Source organism: Acomys minous (genome assembly GCF_964271855.1).
Source record: "Acomys minous genome assembly, chromosome: 19".
NCBI lineage: Eukaryota > Metazoa > Chordata > Mammalia > Rodentia > Muridae > Acomys > Acomys minous.
In genome coordinates, this window is record NC_140499.1 from 36,655,433 (window position 1) to 36,673,931 (window position 18,499).

Genomic DNA, 18,499 nt, shown 5'->3' on the forward strand with positions numbered 1-18,499 from the left:
CTTCTTTTCTTGGCTTGGGATCTAGTGAAAATGAGTGTGACCCTTAGGCCAGCTGCCTTTCCACACAGACTATTTTTATAAGGAAAGAATGTATCTTGTAAGCATGCCCAGAGGCCTTGCTAATTGGGCCTTCCCATAAACACTTCAGTATTTTATCTTTTACTCTTGTTTATGTAAAATGTTCTGTGTTTTGGTTTTTTTTTTTTTTGGGGGCATGGAAACTCTAATTATTAAATTTGGTAAATAATAAATCTTGTAAACAATTATAACTTTGTAACTTTAATATTATTCTAAATTCATTTTATTAGAGAAAATAACATAAAATTGCCATACTTACACAAAAAGTATTCACTAGTGCTAATTTACATTTTGACCTAGCAGGTTTTTTTTTCTTTCTTTTCTTTGAGAAGCAGAATAAAGCCCAAGTCGGGTTGAAGAGAAAAGAGAGACCCGAAGTTCTGGCTCGGTCCTTCATCAGCTGTGTGATGTGGGCAGTGCACGTAAGTTTTGTTGGGCCTCAGCTTCTTCAGCTGAACATCAGGGCATTGATAGTTCCCTCTGTACCACATTCCTGTGAATACTGAGGAACTGTACGTAGAATAACTGCCCTAGAGATCACAGTAGACACTGGCAATCACTTGTTGGTGTGAAGTGGTATTTTGTTTCTCTTCTCTCTGTCTGTTTTTCTCCTTAATTTCCTGCAGACTGAATCTGATTTTCCATGAACTTCTCTTGCATGTCCTGCTTACTGAATTTTAAATACTACTTCACTTTGTGCTGTGAACATTAGAAGCTTTATGGAATAGAGTCACTGCCCATTCTTAGCACGGAAATCCACTTAGGCAAGAAGTTTGTTTCACAGATCACACAGCTAGTGAAATGCAAGTTGAATACAAGGAGTTATTGATCTTTTTACCTTGCTTGTTTTTGGAAGGCTATTTCAGTTAGTGTTCCTGTGCCCAAACCAACAGCATTATATCAAAGTTATCATGCAGAAGAAAACGTGATTTATTGAAATTTACTCTAATAATTAATCTTTAGCAAGCAAGTATCTCATACAGTAGTAGTCAACAGGGCTGAGCTAACTTCCAGTCTGCAGAATAATATACACACTTATATGTGTGTAATATACATACTTGTATAATATATATACTTTTATAATATACGTATTTATAAATATATGTGTTTCTTGGGACTGTCACACGTGTCTACAGTTTACAGATTTTTTAAAAAATGGAAAAATGAATCTGTGGCTAGCTTCAATATATGGCATTGTTTTTATAAAGAAAGGAAGCAAATTCTAAAAGCTTTGCCCACTGAAATATTATATGCTGAACAGAAGTCATTTCCTGAGAGATGTGTGCTGTCCTATGCAGAAATGATGACATAATTTGCAGACCCAGTACAAGAGAAATATTTGGCCCTGTGTTATAATATTAATAAAAATTTATAATAAGAATGTGACCACAGCAGGGTGTGGTGGTGAGTGCCTTTAATCCCAGAACTTGGGAGGCATAGGCAGGCTGATCACTGAGAATTCAAGGCCAGCCTGGTCTACAAAGCAAGTCTAGGACAGCCAAGGCTACGCAGAGAAACCTTGTCTCAAAAAACCAAAAAAAAAAAAAAAAAAAAAAAAGGATGTGACCACACAATGTTGAATCAAGAGTGCAGAGTCTACATGCTGGGTCTGTGAGGTGGCCCTGCGCGGTGGCCCAGCAGTGTGACAGTGACATTTGCGTGGCTGGACAGGTTCTTGGTAACATGTGCTTTGTAACCTTGAATAAGGTGGCATGGCTTGGAGAGAACAGCAGTGCCCAGTCTCTTTCTTATGTCTGCCCTGGTGTCAGTGGAGGGATCCCAAGGCAATGGGGCACTGGGCAGGAAACCCAAGCTATCAAGTTGCCGTCCCATGAGAAAAGAGAAGTACAGACCACATTTTTGATCGTCAGGAAGTAGAGCAAAGAAACAGTAAGTTCTGGGGAACTCCGGGTACCCACAAAGAGGGATTCACCTTGCCACCCCACAGTGGTGGCCAAAACTTATTAAAAAAAAAATTCTCCCGAGCCCTTTTAGCTTGGAGGAATCCATGTATAAAATGTCTGGTGCCCCATATTTGACTACATCCCCTGCAGGAGGAGGCCTGGTGGCACTCAGAGGAAGGATAGCAGGCTACCAAGAAGAGACTTGATACCCTATGAGTATATAAAGGGGGAATAAAGGGAAATGGGAGGGAGGGAGGAATGGGAAGATACAAGGGGTGGGATAACACTTGAGATGTAATATGAATAAATTAATCAACTATATTTTAAAAAATGTCTGAAACGAACTGGCCTGACTGTCTACTCTGTGGGGTTTTTTGTTTGTTTGTTCATTTTGTTTTTTCTGAAAACTGTACTAAAAAAAGAAAGAAAGAAAGAAAGAAAGAAAGAACGAAAGAAAGAAAAAGGAATCTCTAGCCTCTTTCCCCTGCAAGTAGAAAATGCCTGTGATTGTTTCTCAGCCCTTACCATCCACATCCTCAGTGTGGTCCCTATGCTTCAGGCCAAGGAAACCGGGTGTTTGCTTGAGTATAAAATTGATGCAGCCCTGAGAAAGGGCCAGATGTCTTTCCTGCCTGAAATGGGTGCTCTGCCCTTCAGGGTGCTCTTCAGAGGACCAACTGCTATCTCTTATAATCCTCATTTGAGCTAGTGCCTCTCTGCTTAATCCCTAGCCATCTGACATCATTCTGGTTTTTTTTTGTTTGTTTGTTTTGTTTTTTTGTTTTTGTTTTTGTTTTTTTTTATGTCTCCAGAATTTAATCACAGAAAATGAAATGGAAAGTTCTAACAGCCTTTCAGCAACACACTAAGACAGCTCATGTTCAGACTGGATTCGCTTTATAGTTCTGTCAGGATTTCTACAAAGTTATTGTTTGTTATTGTTTGCTTAATATAGAAGTCACCGAAAATGTGGATAGACAAGGAAAAAGTGGATTCAATTATATATCAAGCAGAAAATGTTTGTTATTCCTTGTTATCTAAGTGTGTGCATACACACGGGGAAAAAAGAATGCTTTTTAGCTACTTCGGTAGCCCATATAATAATTTCATTTCTCAAAAGCAGTTGTTAAAAGTATTTTCTGCAAAATGAGTCATCTGTTGCGTGTCTTCACTCTTCAAGAGTTCCTCTGCACGACTTGGAGATTTATCTGAATAAATTACCCACGCCTTTTGAATTATTAATCTTGGCTGCATGATATGCAAATCAGACTGCACTGGCCACGTCTAGCAAGCCAGCACTGGGTCAGAAGCTGTCTCCTGCTCCTGGTGCAGTTTCTGTGGAGAGAGAGGCTGTCAGCAGAATGGTAAGGGACTCTTCAGTTTGTGCCTCCCAGACACACAAAAGGCTAGGATTGTGCTGAGGGCTTCTTTGGAAAGTGTCCTGTGAGCTAAATGATGCCTGGGGCACTGTCCTAAAGTAGATGTGAGGCAGTAAAAGGATGGTAATAGCTGACCTTCAGCTCTACTTCCTATGGCTTTAAGTGTAGTGATTTAGTTGCCAAAAAATTTATTTATTTTGCTTTAAAAGGCCTACTATATAGGCTAATACCTCAGAAAAAAATAATTTGAATGATTTTAATAAATAAAATTATTTACAGAAAGGGACAATAACTTGCATCATGAAAAACAACTTACCAATAAATTTAAGAAAAATATAGTAAGGTAAACATTAAATCATTCTAAAATTTAAATATTAAATGAGAAACGAGATGATTTAAGAATAAGGTTTACTAAAGAAAATGATAAATTACAGAAGCCATTGCTATTTTGCTTACCAGAACCTTCCAAACTGTATATGCTGTTCTCTGCCATATTAATAAAAACCGTAACTTGATACATACTATAATTTTTAATATTTTGGTGTAATTTGTGAAATATATGAAAGTGAAGTAATTAAAGAGTACCAAAAGCTTATATTTTACACATGAAAATACATTTTCATTTAAATTGTTAAATAAAGACAGTAACTTGTTAAAATATTGTTACTATCTAACTTTCCAGTGGCAGTTAACATTTTAATTTCTGTTAGGTTCTGTAATGGTCGAGTATATAGGAAAAGAGTTTTTATTAGATTACAGAGGATTTCTATTAAGGTGAACTTTTAAAATTTTTGGTAAAGAATGTTCATTATTTTTTTACATTTAGGAAAACTTATTTTATAATGAATTTTCCATCTTTTCAAATTAAAAATGAGTACTAAAATTTTTCTCAAGTGAGTGTGTTCAGTTTGCATGTGACTTATTAATTCTAATGGACTTTGTTTGTGGGCTAGGAACTAGTGATTTAAACTTCAGTTATCAATGTGTTGTTTGTTTGTTTGTTTGTTTGTTTAAGAAAATGCTCAGTTAATTGTTCACTCCAATAAGTTACAACATATTTGTCAGCACGCCCATTGCGTATGAACAGGATTGCTCCTGGAAAGTTTAAGAGAGGCTAGTAATATTTCATAGGAAATGCTCCCTTGAATTGGGAGTTTTGCTTAAAGGAACACACCTTACTTCCATAATTTGTATAATTATGTCATAACAAAAAGACACTCATGGATACATATCCTTAAATGATGTGTCCTTGTGAGGTTGAATCAGCCTACAGTATTTGATAGCCTATCTCTACAAAATCACAACCTGGTAGCATTATGATTGTAAAAAGGAATGAAAATCAAAACAAATATATTAAAGGAATAGATTATAAAATATCATGAAAATCAGAATCTCATTTTAACAAACACAATTTCAGTAATATTAAAGTGTAAAAATTATAGGACAATTTGGCTTAAACATTTTCCCTGATTTTTTGTTATTTGTATCCACAGTTTAATACAATTAATATGTATTTTATCTACACACTTTTAAAATCATTTCTTGTACTTTTGAGATTATGTTATAATTACATTATTTCCCCTTTCTTTTAGTCCCTCTAAGCCCTCCTATTTAACTCCTTGCTATCTTTCAAATCCATTGCCTTTTTTGCATTAATTGTTGTTACATGTATATATGAACATATATATACATATATATATATATATATATGTATATATATATATCTCGAAATAAAACCCTCTCAGTTGGTATAACATTATTTACAAGACAACTTCCACACCTAAGGCTCCAGGAACATTGTGGAAGAGAGGTCAGAAAGATAGATTGTAAGATTGAGGAGTTTCCTATGAAACCATCTCCTAGTAATGTCAGAAGCTGAATCCATAAAATGTCACCAACACTATTGCCAAAAGTGAGCTGAGTAAGGACAATAACAACAGACTTGCTAAAATGGATAGGGAAAGGCCCATGGGGTTTCGACCCTAAACAGAGAACAGTAGGCAAATAAGGAGTGCTGAGAGTGGGAGAAATAGTCTTTCCCAGGGAAGAGCTCCTCTACTATTTTATCCAATATCACACAGTCAATCCTGAAAATACACAGTTTTAAAGTATTTTATTGTAGTGATGGGTGTCTGTTTGTTTGTTTTTAAAGCAAGATTCACTGTATAAGAACCAAGACAAAGGTGGGGATTAATGAAAAGAATTAATGAATTAATTTAGCCATTCATTTTCCTTAATCTGGCCCTGGTATTCTTTGTTTTTTACTAAGCCATCAGTCTCAGACTCTCTGGACCACTGGAAAACAGAATTCGTCATCACTTCCACCTGGCCCCTGACTTGCTGATTGGTAGCCACTGCAGCCTGGCTTCCAGGTGTACATGGCTTCCTGGATACATTTTCCATTCTATATTGTGATCCACACAAATAACATAAAGCCCTGGCACTTCCTCAGCTTAAGTGGTTTCTGATGTTGTCAGAGAAAGAGGAAGAGGAAATTCAAAATGAAACAAACGAGTTTATCTCAAGGCAACTTTCTATTGTCTTAATTTTCATTTAATTTGTGTACCAACGCTTCAGTGTTTCCCAAATGACATCAAGATCACAAACTGAGTCTTGAAGGACTCCAGAATTAAAGCCTAGACAAAGAGGCTAAATTACATAATAGCTGGCAAGTAGAGAAAGGGGGGGAAAGATTGCAGTGTTCTAAAGTCAAGGAGGAAAGGCTTCCAGGCTCGTTTAAAGCTACAGCAGATTCCAGCCTAACAGTGAGAAAAGTCCACTGTCTAATGAGCAAGGCATGTCAACTTGTAAAAGTCCATGCTCCTCCTTTTGAAACTTCACAATTAATTATTATATTTACATCATTTTCTCCTTTGCCTCTCTTCCTTCCAACTTCTCTGGTGTTCTTCCATTCCTCCAATCCTTCTGTAATTTTTAGCTTCAGGCATATACACACAGAGAAAGAGAGAGACACAAAATTAAATACATACATACATATATATATATATATATATATATATATATATATGTACACATATGTACATACAGAGATAGATGTGCATGTGTCTGAATATGTAACCCAGCATTAAGTCCATTTAGTGTTGCTTGTGCATACACATGGTTAAAAGTGATAACTTAGGATTTGATAACCTATAAGGGGCATTGTCCCTGAAGAAAATAATTTTCCCCTCTCTTGACAGCCTCTAACTCTTCATCTACAGAGGGGGGGCGTTCTGAAATGCCTCCCATTCACACTGGCACCTCAACAGGTGTTGTGATTATGGGAATTTGGTTTAGGCAACCATTTTGTTGAGAGTTTATGGTTGCAACTTCGGTGCCCTATCTACAGACACTCTAATCACAGTAGGCACCTGTTTCTCTTCTTCTTAACTCATTCTGCTTCCACCTCACAGTGATCTCCGAACATTAGCTTAGAGGATGTAGAAGCACTAACTGGGACGGACATCCCATACTCACTTATTCTCTTTGTTTGACCAGATGTGGATCTCTGTTAATGTCTTCATCTAGGAAAAATGAAAATAAAGGCACTTCTTCGATGAGGAGTGAAAACTGTACTTATCTGGCTTGACTGGTGCACTAGGCCCATTTTTTTTTTTTAATTTCTGGGAATTTAAAAGTTTTGTGTTATTAATTATGTATATCCTTTGGCTTATTTTTAAAAGTTAAATAAGCACAGTCAGACAGACAGACAGAACATACAGATAAGCAAAGGAAAAATGGTACAATAAAAGTCATCTGGATTCATACTGCTAAGGCTAGAACCATTAATACTTTGGTATATATCTTTTTGGATGTTTATATGTTTAGTGATTTCATATTCAACTCCAATAAAATGTCTTAAATTCTTAATCCAATTCTAGAAATTACACATTAAAGTTTGATTTATGCAAATATATTTATAACAACAGGTCTTACTACCACAGAGACTGATTTCATAAATTCTGTTATGCACAGGGTAAGATTTTATGGTAAAATAGATTAGTAGATCTCGTTTTGTGGATTTACTATTCCTTTAGCCTTGCACAAAAACCTTATGAAATTACCTTATAAACAGTCAGGTGTCCAACACCCTCTAATCAGCAGACAACACTAGACCACATACTGTCTGTAAGCCACTGTGCAGATGTAGAAGATAACACTGAACAAAACAAATGTGTAAAAATTGGTAAGACTAAGTTTAATGCATGAGGAAAGCATATGCTGAGGACACAGAGATTATTTAGATTTGGGAGACAGTAAACCAACTTGGAGAAACCATCTTTGAACTGGGAGCTGAAAGAAATATAGACAGTACACAATATGTGTGTGGGGAAAGGCTAGCATTCATAAGCAGTGAAGCAGAGGTGAAGAGATGCCAATGGGGCTAGCATGGTGTGACTGGTCTTTGCAGTCAGAGGACAGGTGGGACGATGAGCTAGAGCAAAGCAGGGAGGCTGGAGTGTAGTGTGGATGCTGGCGGGTGAGGGTGGGGCATTGAAAAAATTGAACTTTAGTCCTTGGGAGGATTTTAACACAGGATAGCAACATGAGTTGATTTTGAGCCGTAGATATTTCAAGACTGGCTATTTGTGGAAAAGGTGAAATGAGCAAAACCACACACACACACACACACACACACACACACACACACACACACACAGAACGCGCGAAGACACAGCAGTAGAATACGATGACGCATATAACTGTTCTCCTCTGCAGACATTTGTAACTGTACATAGTGAGCAATGGTGGCAGATTTGAGAAGCGCACAGAAATTAGCATCAGCAAGGCTTGATAGTTTGGTTTTGATGGAGGTTAAATTGTAGCTGGCTGTAAGGATTTCTGTGGTAAGTGTGGGGGATAAATGGTGCTTCCAGATTTGAGAACATGTTAGGATATTTTAAGTGAGAGATGCCTGTAAGAAACCAATCCACAGTAATAATGGAATGTATAAGACAGTTCTGGCATGGGTTACAAATGTGGGAGTTGGTTGTAGAAAAATAGTCATTAAACTTCGAACATGGATTGGATCACCCCGGATGAATACACAGAAGGGACATCAGAATTGAACCAGAAAAGTATAATCTTACTCTTGAGCCATAAAAGATTCAGAGGGCAGAGACGAGAGAGAAAAAAAAGCCAGGATTTTGCCTTGACACAAAAGGCAAATGTAGAGTGTATTGCACACAAGTTTTCTGTAGGCTACTAAATCAACTGGTGAAAACTAACCCCTGAATTGTGGGGTATGGTGGATGTTTGAAGAATTTAGGGCCCCAAAACAGATTAGGGTGTGGTAGAGAAAAAAATGGGTCCAGATGTCGAAGCATGTGGTGAGACATTTCTCCAGAAACTAAGCCTGAAGAGGAAGGCAACTTGGGATGCCAGCAGAAGTATTTAAACCTGGGACTAAATTTTAAGATGGATAGACAAGTATGTTTAAATGCTGGTAGATGGGATACAAGTAGAAGTAGAAATGAAAACTATAACAATGTAAATATGACATCAGCAAGTCCTCTGTCTAAAGAAGCCATAGAGAAAAGACGGACCTGAGACTGGGTGGCTCTGGAATGAGCCAATGAAACATCTTCATCTTGCTGAGCTAAGAGGCAAAGTCTGATACTTGCGGTGAGTAGGATGGAGTATCCACAAAGAAGACTGAAAAGAGAAAAAAATATGAAGTTGAGAAATGTAATATATTCTGCCATTTTCCACAACAGAATTGATGGTGAAAACATAAGGCTCAGGTCTCCAGATGTGCTTGTGGGAGCTGACTCAGACAGTCAAGTGTTTAACATGTAAGCCCAGTGTCCATGTTAAAAAGAGGGGTGGGCATAGGAAATCCCAAGGCTGGAGAGGCAGAGACATGAGGATTCTTGGTGATTTCTGAACAATTATTCTAGCCAATGGGTGAACTCCCAGTTGAGAGAGAAAGCCTGCCTCAAAGAATCAAACAGAGAGTGAGGAAATTTGCTGACCTCCAGCCACCTCATACACACGTGTGAACACAAATGCCCTTATACACATACACATGCACACACATCTCAGAAATGTAACAATAAAATACTGAAGTCTTCTACATACTTATGCTATATTTTTGTAAACAAAACACTGTCTAAATACCAGCAATCCATTCCAATAAAACCTGAATTTTTTACCTGACATTTACATGACATATATTTCTACATACCATTCTCATAGAAATCTCTCCTAAATGCTTCACATGAAAAGAGGTCAGGATATTTTTACTTATAGTGAAATAGCTATTTGACTGTCACTAATACTGTGAACCCTTTTTCAGGAGGAAATTTTTAGAATATTTTTGTTTTCAATCTTGCTTTCTCTACTAGAACTAATTAAAATCTAATATTTAAAAAAATTCAAGCAATTTTCAGGTTGCTCCAGTCCTTGAACTATTCTGTCTAACCACAATGTAGCCTTATTGCCAGAGAATGCTATCAATTATCACAGCACTTAGAGTCTAGATTGGTATTCAGAGGGTCTTACTACAGTGTTGTCTGACTTGGTGTGATGGATAGTTTTAAAGGTCAATGTGACTTGACCCAGAATCACCCGGGAGTAGAGTATCAATGAGAGACCGTCTATATTGAGCCGGTCTATGGGCGTGTTTGTGGGAGACTGTCTTAACTAAGTGATGTTGGAAATCCGGCCTCTGGTGGTTGGTGTTTCCTAGGCAGATTCCTGAGTTGTGAAAATCAAGCTGAGTACAAGCAAGGAAGCGAGCACGAATGCATTCATTTCCCCCTGCTCGTGCCTGTAGATGTGCTGTGGAGAGCTATCTTAAGCTCCTACCATTGTGTCTTCAATGACCTGAAGAACTACAACCTGGGCCTGTGAACTATGGAAAACTCTCCCTGAGTTACTTTTCACAGCAGAAGAAATGAAACTAGATCAGTGAGGTATATGACATCTGCGAGGGCCAAGTATTATGCCCTCATAAGTCTTATGGTGGGACTTGGTTTTATGGAATTGCAGAACGTCTGTGCAAGTTGGCCTCATGAATCGGACAGTGCCCTTGTAAAAGGAAGTGAAGGTAGCTGCCATGTCCTTACGTTGTTGCTGAGAGAAGAGCATAAGTCCTCACCAAACACAGAATCTGCTAGCACTTTGGTTTTGGACATCCCTAACTGTAAGGAACAAAAATCAATTTATTATTTCCTACATACCCACAATAGGATATATTGCTATAGCATCAACAATTGACTAAAATAGCAAGATACTGAAGTTTCTACACTTCGGTGAAGTACTTTCTCAATGATTCTACTACTTGCCCCTACTTCCTACTTTTATTAGTATTTAAATGAATCACCCCCTTAGAAAGTGGTGAACACAGTATCTGGCTACACTCATAGCTTTCAATATGTGGTGATGATCATAATTACTAGTAAGGGTTTCAACATCTTGTTCTAGGCTTTAAGACATTATTTTTAAAGTGGAGTTATATGCTCCACATTTAATATAATAAAAAAATTCATTGACTATATATAACCAAATAAAAGCTATTCAAAAAGATAACTGCACTCAACAACCCTACTCCCTTTCCTAGAACAGCATTCGAGTCAGTTTAACTCAGCAGAATTTGTAGGGATCTACAGCTGTCCTCGAAGATACAAAAGTGAATTAGAGTCTTGCCATTGCTTACTTTACACTTTCTCTTGCCTGTTTGCTGTGTATGAAGCCCTCTTTTTGTCTCCACACTGAGCTCTGGGCGTGTTATTCCTGTGTCTGAAAACAACTGTTCTTCAAGTACAGATATGGTTCTCTCCTTATTTCCTAGACAGCTAGCCACACATACACCATCCCCAAACACTCTTGCATCCCTTTATTTATTTATTTATTTATTTATTTATTTAGTGTGTGTGTTGTGTATATGAACATTGTTTATATGAGCAGCTGCAGGTATGGAGTTCAAAGAACAAAATTTTAGTTCTCTTCTAAGATTTTAATTATTACTCACTGTTATTCACATATATACTATAGCATCCTGTATATTTTTTTTCCTGATTCGTCTCAGAAAAATCATTCATGACCTCACATTAGTCACACTGCTTTAATCTTGCTATCACAACAGAGTGACAAGTAGATATTCAATGATGTCTTGCTGAAATAATATATTCACCTGCATATGTAATGTGTGTTTGCATAAAATGTAATGATATATATTAACATGTACATTTTTGAGACTCATACACACATATACATATGTATATGTATATGTATATGTATATGTATATGTATATGTATATGTATATGTATATGTCCATGGCTTGTCTGAAACTCCCTATGTAGATCACCTTGTACTGGAACACACAGAGATCTCCTTGCCTCTGCTTCCCCAGCCCTGGTATTAAAGGCATGCACTACCGTACATGACTAATATGTGCATTCTTCACCAACTCTCCACAGGCAACTTTCAGGTTTTCAGTGACTGTTCTACCATTTGTCCTTATTCACAATGTAATAGTTGATCTTGTATTTCCTTTCTGCTTGGGCACAGGATAAGTCACCTTGTGGAAATTCGACAAACATACAGGATAACTTGAAACAGTACTATCTTACCACATTTTATGGATTCGAGTTCATTTTTGGAATGTTTGGGAATGTCACAGTGGTATTCGGCTACCTCTTCTGCCTGAAGAATTGGAACAGTAGCAACATCTACCTCTTTAACCTTTCCATCTCTGACCTTGCTTTCCTGTGCACCCTTCCCATGCTGATAAGTTCATACGCGACAAACAAATGGCCCTATGGAAATATTCTCTGCATAAGCAATCGATATGTGCTTCATGCCAACCTCTACACCAGCATCCTCTTCCTCACTTTCATCAGCATCGATCGGTACCTGCTCATGAAGTTCCCTTTCCGAAAACACATTCTGCAAAAGAAGGAGTTCGCCATTTTAATCTCTTTGGCTGTCTGGGTCTTTGTGACCTTAGAAATTCTACCTATGCTCATTTTCATAAAACCTGACACAGAAGAGGACACCGTCTGTGCCGACTACGCAAGTTCTGGAGAGCCTAGCCAAAGTCTCATTTACAGTCTATTCCTGACTCTGCTAGGCTTCCTCATTCCTCTCTCTGTGATGTGCTTCTTCTACTACAAGATGGTAGCCTTCCTAAAGAGGAGGAGCAGGCAGCAGGGGACTGCCATGCCACTGGACAAGCCTCTGCTCCTGGTGGTCCTGGCGGTGGCAATCTTCTCTGTACTCTTCACACCCTACCACATCATGCGCAATGTGAGGATTGCCTCACGCATCGGTAACTGGTCACACGGATGTGCCATTGAATCCTTGTACATCCTGACCAGGCCTCTGGCCTTTCTGAACAGTGCCATTAACCCAATCTTCTACTTCCTCATGGGAGACCACTTCAGAGAGATGCTGATTAGTAAGTTCAGACAGTACTTCAAGTCCCTAACGTCCTTCAGGACATGAGCTGCTGGATGCAGGTCCTTACTCAGGCAATAGGAGGCGCTTGGCAAACACTGCTGAGCAACTGAGTTTTAACCGAGTAGACCACTGTCTCCAGGCTTTAGTGCCCCTGCCCTTCGCCATGCCCCAGTGCTTCAGTACAAGCTGGGTCTTGATACCCAGCTATTCTGTTTAAATAGCTTCACATGAGTCAGAAGAGCAACTATGTGTCCTTATTTCAAGGTGTACCCAGAGTACATGGGGGGAAACACGAGAAAGCATTGAAATCTTTTTCTAAGAATTGAACTAAAGTGAACTAATGCTGTCAATGTTTGGATGTGTAATATCCAAAACCTTGGAAATTTTAAGACCTCTTATATCAGTGTAAAAGAAATAAAAGCTAGTGAGTTCATTGTGATGCATGCATTCCATCCTTGGCCAGGTTGAAAAACATGTTTCTGAAATATAATCTTTCATGTTTATTCTTGCAACATTAAAATTTTATGTGAAAAATGAATAGAACTCAATGTATACCGTTAACTGTTATTCTTAAAAGTAATGTTCTTGAAAAAATTAAGTAGCAGCAATGTCTAAATAAAGAAATATAATTAGTTATTCTGTACTGATGATGAATTGTGACTAAGCTGTAATGGATCGGCCCCTTTCCATTAAATGAGGTATAGCAAATAGAATCTTCATTTAGATTAGTAGGATTAGTAGGATAGTCAATATTAAGCAAAGGGAATTGGTATATTCTAATTTGACTGCCAGGAAGTTTGGCTGTAATTAAATTCCACAATAATTTTACTCAACATATATATATATATATATATATATATATATATATATATATATATATCAACAATGGGTTCCAGATAGTCCACCATTACAGAACCTGAAATGTGTTAGAAACTAATAACAAAATAAAGCACACTCAAATGAGTTCACCATTCCTATGCTGCTTGTGCTGCCTGGAAATTTGTCATCCTAATCTGATGCACAGTTCATGAAAATATAGTCACAGTCCCCTCCATTTCCATCTTTTCCAAACAGTGAGCTTTAAAACACATTATTGGGACTGGAGATTAACAGGTAAGAGTACCTGATGCTCTTACAGCGGTTTAGGTCCAACTCTCACCTCATACTGAGTAGCTCCCTGTAACTCCATAGAACTCCCTGTCACTCTGGAACCAGGGAATCAGATTCCCCAGTCTGGACTCCTTCACCGGACTCCCATGCTAAAAGACTAAGAATTATCTTGAAAGGATCAGGAATGTCAGTTCCTTTTATGTCTAAGTATTTTGTCTCTACTTAGGTTCATTCTCCCTTTCACTTGTGCCTTCACTTTTGAAACATGTCAGATTTTACACACACTTTTTTGATAAAAAATAATATATATATATAATAAATTTTACTCAGTAAACCATTAGCAGAATCATTTTCCCCAGAAGAAAATAAGCTTTACAAGGTAATGTAACTCTATATTGCATACGAGTTTGAATTCCCAGTAACAGTTACGAAAAAAAAATCTCATGGTCATACTTTATCTTACCCATCTTTCATTTCTAGACTATGTGTCTATCAAGTTGTCTGCATTTTCCCTTATAGAAGTTTATAAATGAGCTTCTGCAATTACTTTCAGTAAAAACAAACAGCTGTTTTTACCCCCATCGGCTTAAAAGAATGTGTGTTTAGCTTGCATGAGGTCATGAACTAGACACACACACACACACACACATACATGCACACAGACACAAACATGCGCATGCACACACACATACACAGATACACACATATACACTCATGTGCAGGCACACACATACACACACATACAGACACGCATGCGTGCACACACACACATACACACACATAGACACAGTCATGCATACACACTCACGAACACACCCACCACTGCAGACAAGCATCTTGCCTCCTGGTAACGTCCCATTTCCTCAGCACAGGCCTACTCAGAAAAAGTAATTTTGCTCTCCTAAATTACTTTTTCTTATTATTGATATCAAAACTAATTACCTACCCTAATGATCTCACCAAGGGATTTTTTTCAAGAAATATGAGGAATTAGTGTCTGAAATCCATAGATATCTCAAATTTCTTTGTTTCTCAGATTCTTGTTCTTTTATGAGAAAAATTTAAAATATTGCCCTACTCATTGTCATAGGAAGATAAGAAAACCAGCTGAGACAGGCGTACAGACAAAACACAGGAAGGAGGAGTCCAGCTTAAGTCCAATCATGTACACTCACACTGGGAAGGAGTGCAGCGTGTTCCCTTTCCAGCCTGTCTCCTGTCAAATAGCGTCATCAGGAGATATATTCATTCAGTCACTCAATGAGAAGTCTGAGCTGTTTAAGTACTGAGTGGGTCAGGTCATGGACAACGAAACATGTGTACAGGCCTAAAAGCAAATGAGTTTTTGTTCAGACCTTCTTTCCGTCCTGTGACAGTCTTCCCTTTGTTCTATTCCAATGTAGAGATCTGGGAGCAATCGATGTCTGGGGTTTCCCGGTTGCAATGTCTCTGACTAGACTCACAGGTGCAAAATAGTATAGCTACCTTGCTTTGCCCTTAGGGTCAAGTCCACTTTCTAATCCATGCTTATTAGTAACAAGCCAGATGTTCTATTCTTTTTGTTTATTGTAGATTTCTATTAGAAACTTCCTTTTCAGAGCCTTAAAGGGATAGAAAGATTATTGATCAGAATTCAAGCACCAAATTTCCCGCTAAATACGGAACCCAAATGATGGCAGTGTACTCAGGCAGAATTTTTAAAGTGTGCCAGGGTCTGTCATTTTGCATATTTTAACTTGATAAACCCTCATGAAAGTCAGTGGGGTGATAGCTACAGCAACCCAATTGTGGAGTTTAGTGGCTGCTCAGGGTCATATGGCTGAACTTCAGAGACGATGACCTTATAAAAAGTCACTCTACCATAATGGCAAGGAGAGAACCATATCCGTGCATCAATTTTAGATTACATGTGATGATGTTGACTTTGGAGATTATCATATAATTAGCCTCCATGAAATCCGCTGCCATAGTTTTAAGGAAGAAGACTCACCAGACCATGTGAGGATGGGTCTTATCACTGTCAGTTCATTTGCACAGGCAGGATATGAAATTTTTTAAATAGTTTTGAACTTTGTCATAGAGGATAGAGGCCAGGAATGACATTTTCCCAAGATACAATAAACTTGTGAATATGTACTCCATCTAAATGGAAGCCTTTCCCCCCTAAATAATTACCAACTGCGTAAAGCTTAGGTCTTTAGAAATGCAACCCTGATGTATGGCTCATAAGGTCCTGTTCTATAAGGGTTTCCAGCAAAATCCGCACAGCCATATTCTTCCCTACACTAATAATACAAACAATAATTAGAAGACTTGTTTTTTTATTTCCTTCCTAATTACAGTAACTCTATGTTTAATTTACGAAATTTGCTGGGCTATTAAATCTAGCTAGGAAAAAAAATAGTGATTTTTTTCTGGTTTCTAAAGATGGTAAATTATTTCACATCACCTTTCATGTCACATTCGCCACCCTACATGGGCCAATAAGTAAAGCATACTGCTACATTGATGCATTTGCATCATCCTCATGGAGAAATAAAGCAAGGGATGTTCTGTATGTAGCTTCTAGCTTGGTTACAGAATGCCTGTCACATTCCTTTCCCCAATGTGCTCTTGATGAAACAGCCTTAAGAGATTTCATAAAGATGTTGCCAGAAACAGGGTCAGAGTTAAGTTTGAATCTTAGATCTGTTTGACTCCAAAATACTCTGTAATCCTGCTTTAGCATTTTATTTGAACATGAACTGCCCGTGACATTTTTATTTTAAAAACTCATGGTCATAGCTGATAGACGAAAGGACTGATCTGAGGAGAGTTTTTTTTTTTTCAGTTGTTTTGTTTCTGAAAAATATAGATCTTTTTCATTTAAGGTTTAATTTTTGATATTAGAGTTTGAAGCTAATGCAGAATGTTAATATTGTATGTTTCCACAGAAATTTGCATTAAAGCTAAATGTACAAAGGTATGTGTATAAAAGCCTTCATCCCGGTTCACTGTGGCCAGCTGTGAAGTGATGGTTTTAGCGGGGAAGGTTGGGGGAACTGGTCCTTAGGCTTGATAAGCCATCGCTGAAGCTGCGGCTGTCTCCCACATGCTGTGCAAGCTTCCTGTGGTGTTCAAGTGATGTGACAACCTGGATGATAAACATTTTGTCAGAGAGTTAGTTAGTTGTGTAAGGCTAACAGATACTTATGGAAATATTGCCACACTTACCACTTACTGTGCCCACTATTGGGGAAAGTAGAATGTGGTTTTGCATGTAGAAAGTTAAATATAGCCTGAATCCACAGGAGTTATTTGTTTCAAATGGTGCAAAGCACTGAAATGCAAGCAGAATGACTTTGTAAACAGCCAGCACACATAATACCAAACCTTCAAGTAAGTGAAGGCAAAAACAAATATTTTCCCACACTTAACCTAAAAATATCAGTTTATTTTGAAACACAGATAATGTATATAACACCCACTGTTAATGGTGGTGGTGCCTATGAGATCCTGAGGTGCAAGATGAAACGGATGAAGTGTCCAGACGTTAAGGAATTAGTCAGAATTCCTGGATTCAGTAATTCCAAGTGAACGCATACAGATGGATCTGAAGCAAAGAAAAAGACAAAGCATATGTAAGAGACCAAGTGAGGCACATGTTTTCACATGCTTTTGTGGCCTTGTATTAACACTTGGGCAGAATTTTCGAGTTTCTGAGAAGGTACAACAAAGAATGAGGAAACTCATTGGCATTTTATAGCTCTCTCATGTTCACCAACTAGTGGAGCTGACAGTCTCCCTATATTAGTCACATAATCATTTTGTTCCTGTGTCACACTTGTTCAATAAGGTCTCTAAACTGGGGATTGATAAGATAAAATAAACTCCTGATATGGATTCTAAATTTATTCAAAGAAAGCGTAAGAGTCATGTTTTTATAGATAGGTGGAATGTTATAACAACTTGCCAGTCCTGTAATGGATTTACTGTTTAATAAATATCTTTTGAGATACCTAGTGTGTGCCAGATATTCTGTAGTGTATTTGTCTACAAATAACCAACACTTCCTTGTGACTATCTCAGGGTGTTACACACATAAACAGACATGCATATTGAAGTCTAAATGGAGAAAAATACCAAGGTGAGTACAATCACATAGAAAAAGAGACATAATTTTGGCTCACTGTGAATTTGGGGATAACGAAGATGCTACAAGGATCTGTCACGGCCAGAGTGGAGCTGGGGTATACAGCCTGTGCTAGAAAAAGATGGGACAAATATGATAAAGGAACTCTTCCATCCACCTGTGGAGTTTCAGATATCATCAGTGCTGTCTCTGGGAGAAGAAAGTCGTCACAGCTGAGGCTGAGCAGCTTGCTCTGCAGCACATATGGATGGAGCCTTCCAGAAGTTTTAGATCAGAACTTTTTTTTGTGGTTAATTTAAAAGTGTGAACTAATAAATGCTTGTTGTTAGGCTATCATTTTTACAGTGGTGTTGTCTAATCCACTATTAATCAATAAAGACACAGACACCTGTTGTATTTTTTTAATAGCCTTTACCTTGGGTATGGCAGATAATGCCTTCTAAGCTATCTGTTACCTCCCAAGCCCCTGTACCATGGCATCTATTCTAAC

The 18,499-nt window shown here is 37.9% G+C and overlaps 1 protein-coding gene across 2 annotated transcripts; it reads left to right on the forward strand.

Moving 5' to 3' along the window:
• The first annotated feature begins 3,276 nt into the window (after positions 1-3,276).
• Positions 3,277-13,609, forward strand: SUCNR1 (succinate receptor 1). Of its 2 annotated transcripts, XM_084769195.1 has the most exons (3): positions 8,898-8,986; positions 9,079-9,156; positions 11,877-13,609. In XM_084769195.1, exon 3 carries the CDS (start codon positions 11,970-11,972, stop codon positions 12,810-12,812), a length of 843 nt encoding a protein of 280 aa, XP_084625321.1. In that variant the 5' UTR covers positions 8,898-8,986; positions 9,079-9,156; positions 11,877-11,969; the 3' UTR covers positions 12,813-13,609. The 2 variants fall into 2 exon arrangements, with proteins under 2 accessions (XP_084625320.1, XP_084625321.1); XM_084769194.1 differs by lacking the exons at positions 8,898-8,986; positions 9,079-9,156 and adding an exon at positions 3,277-3,346.
• Positions 13,610-18,499: the final 4,890 nt, after the last annotated feature.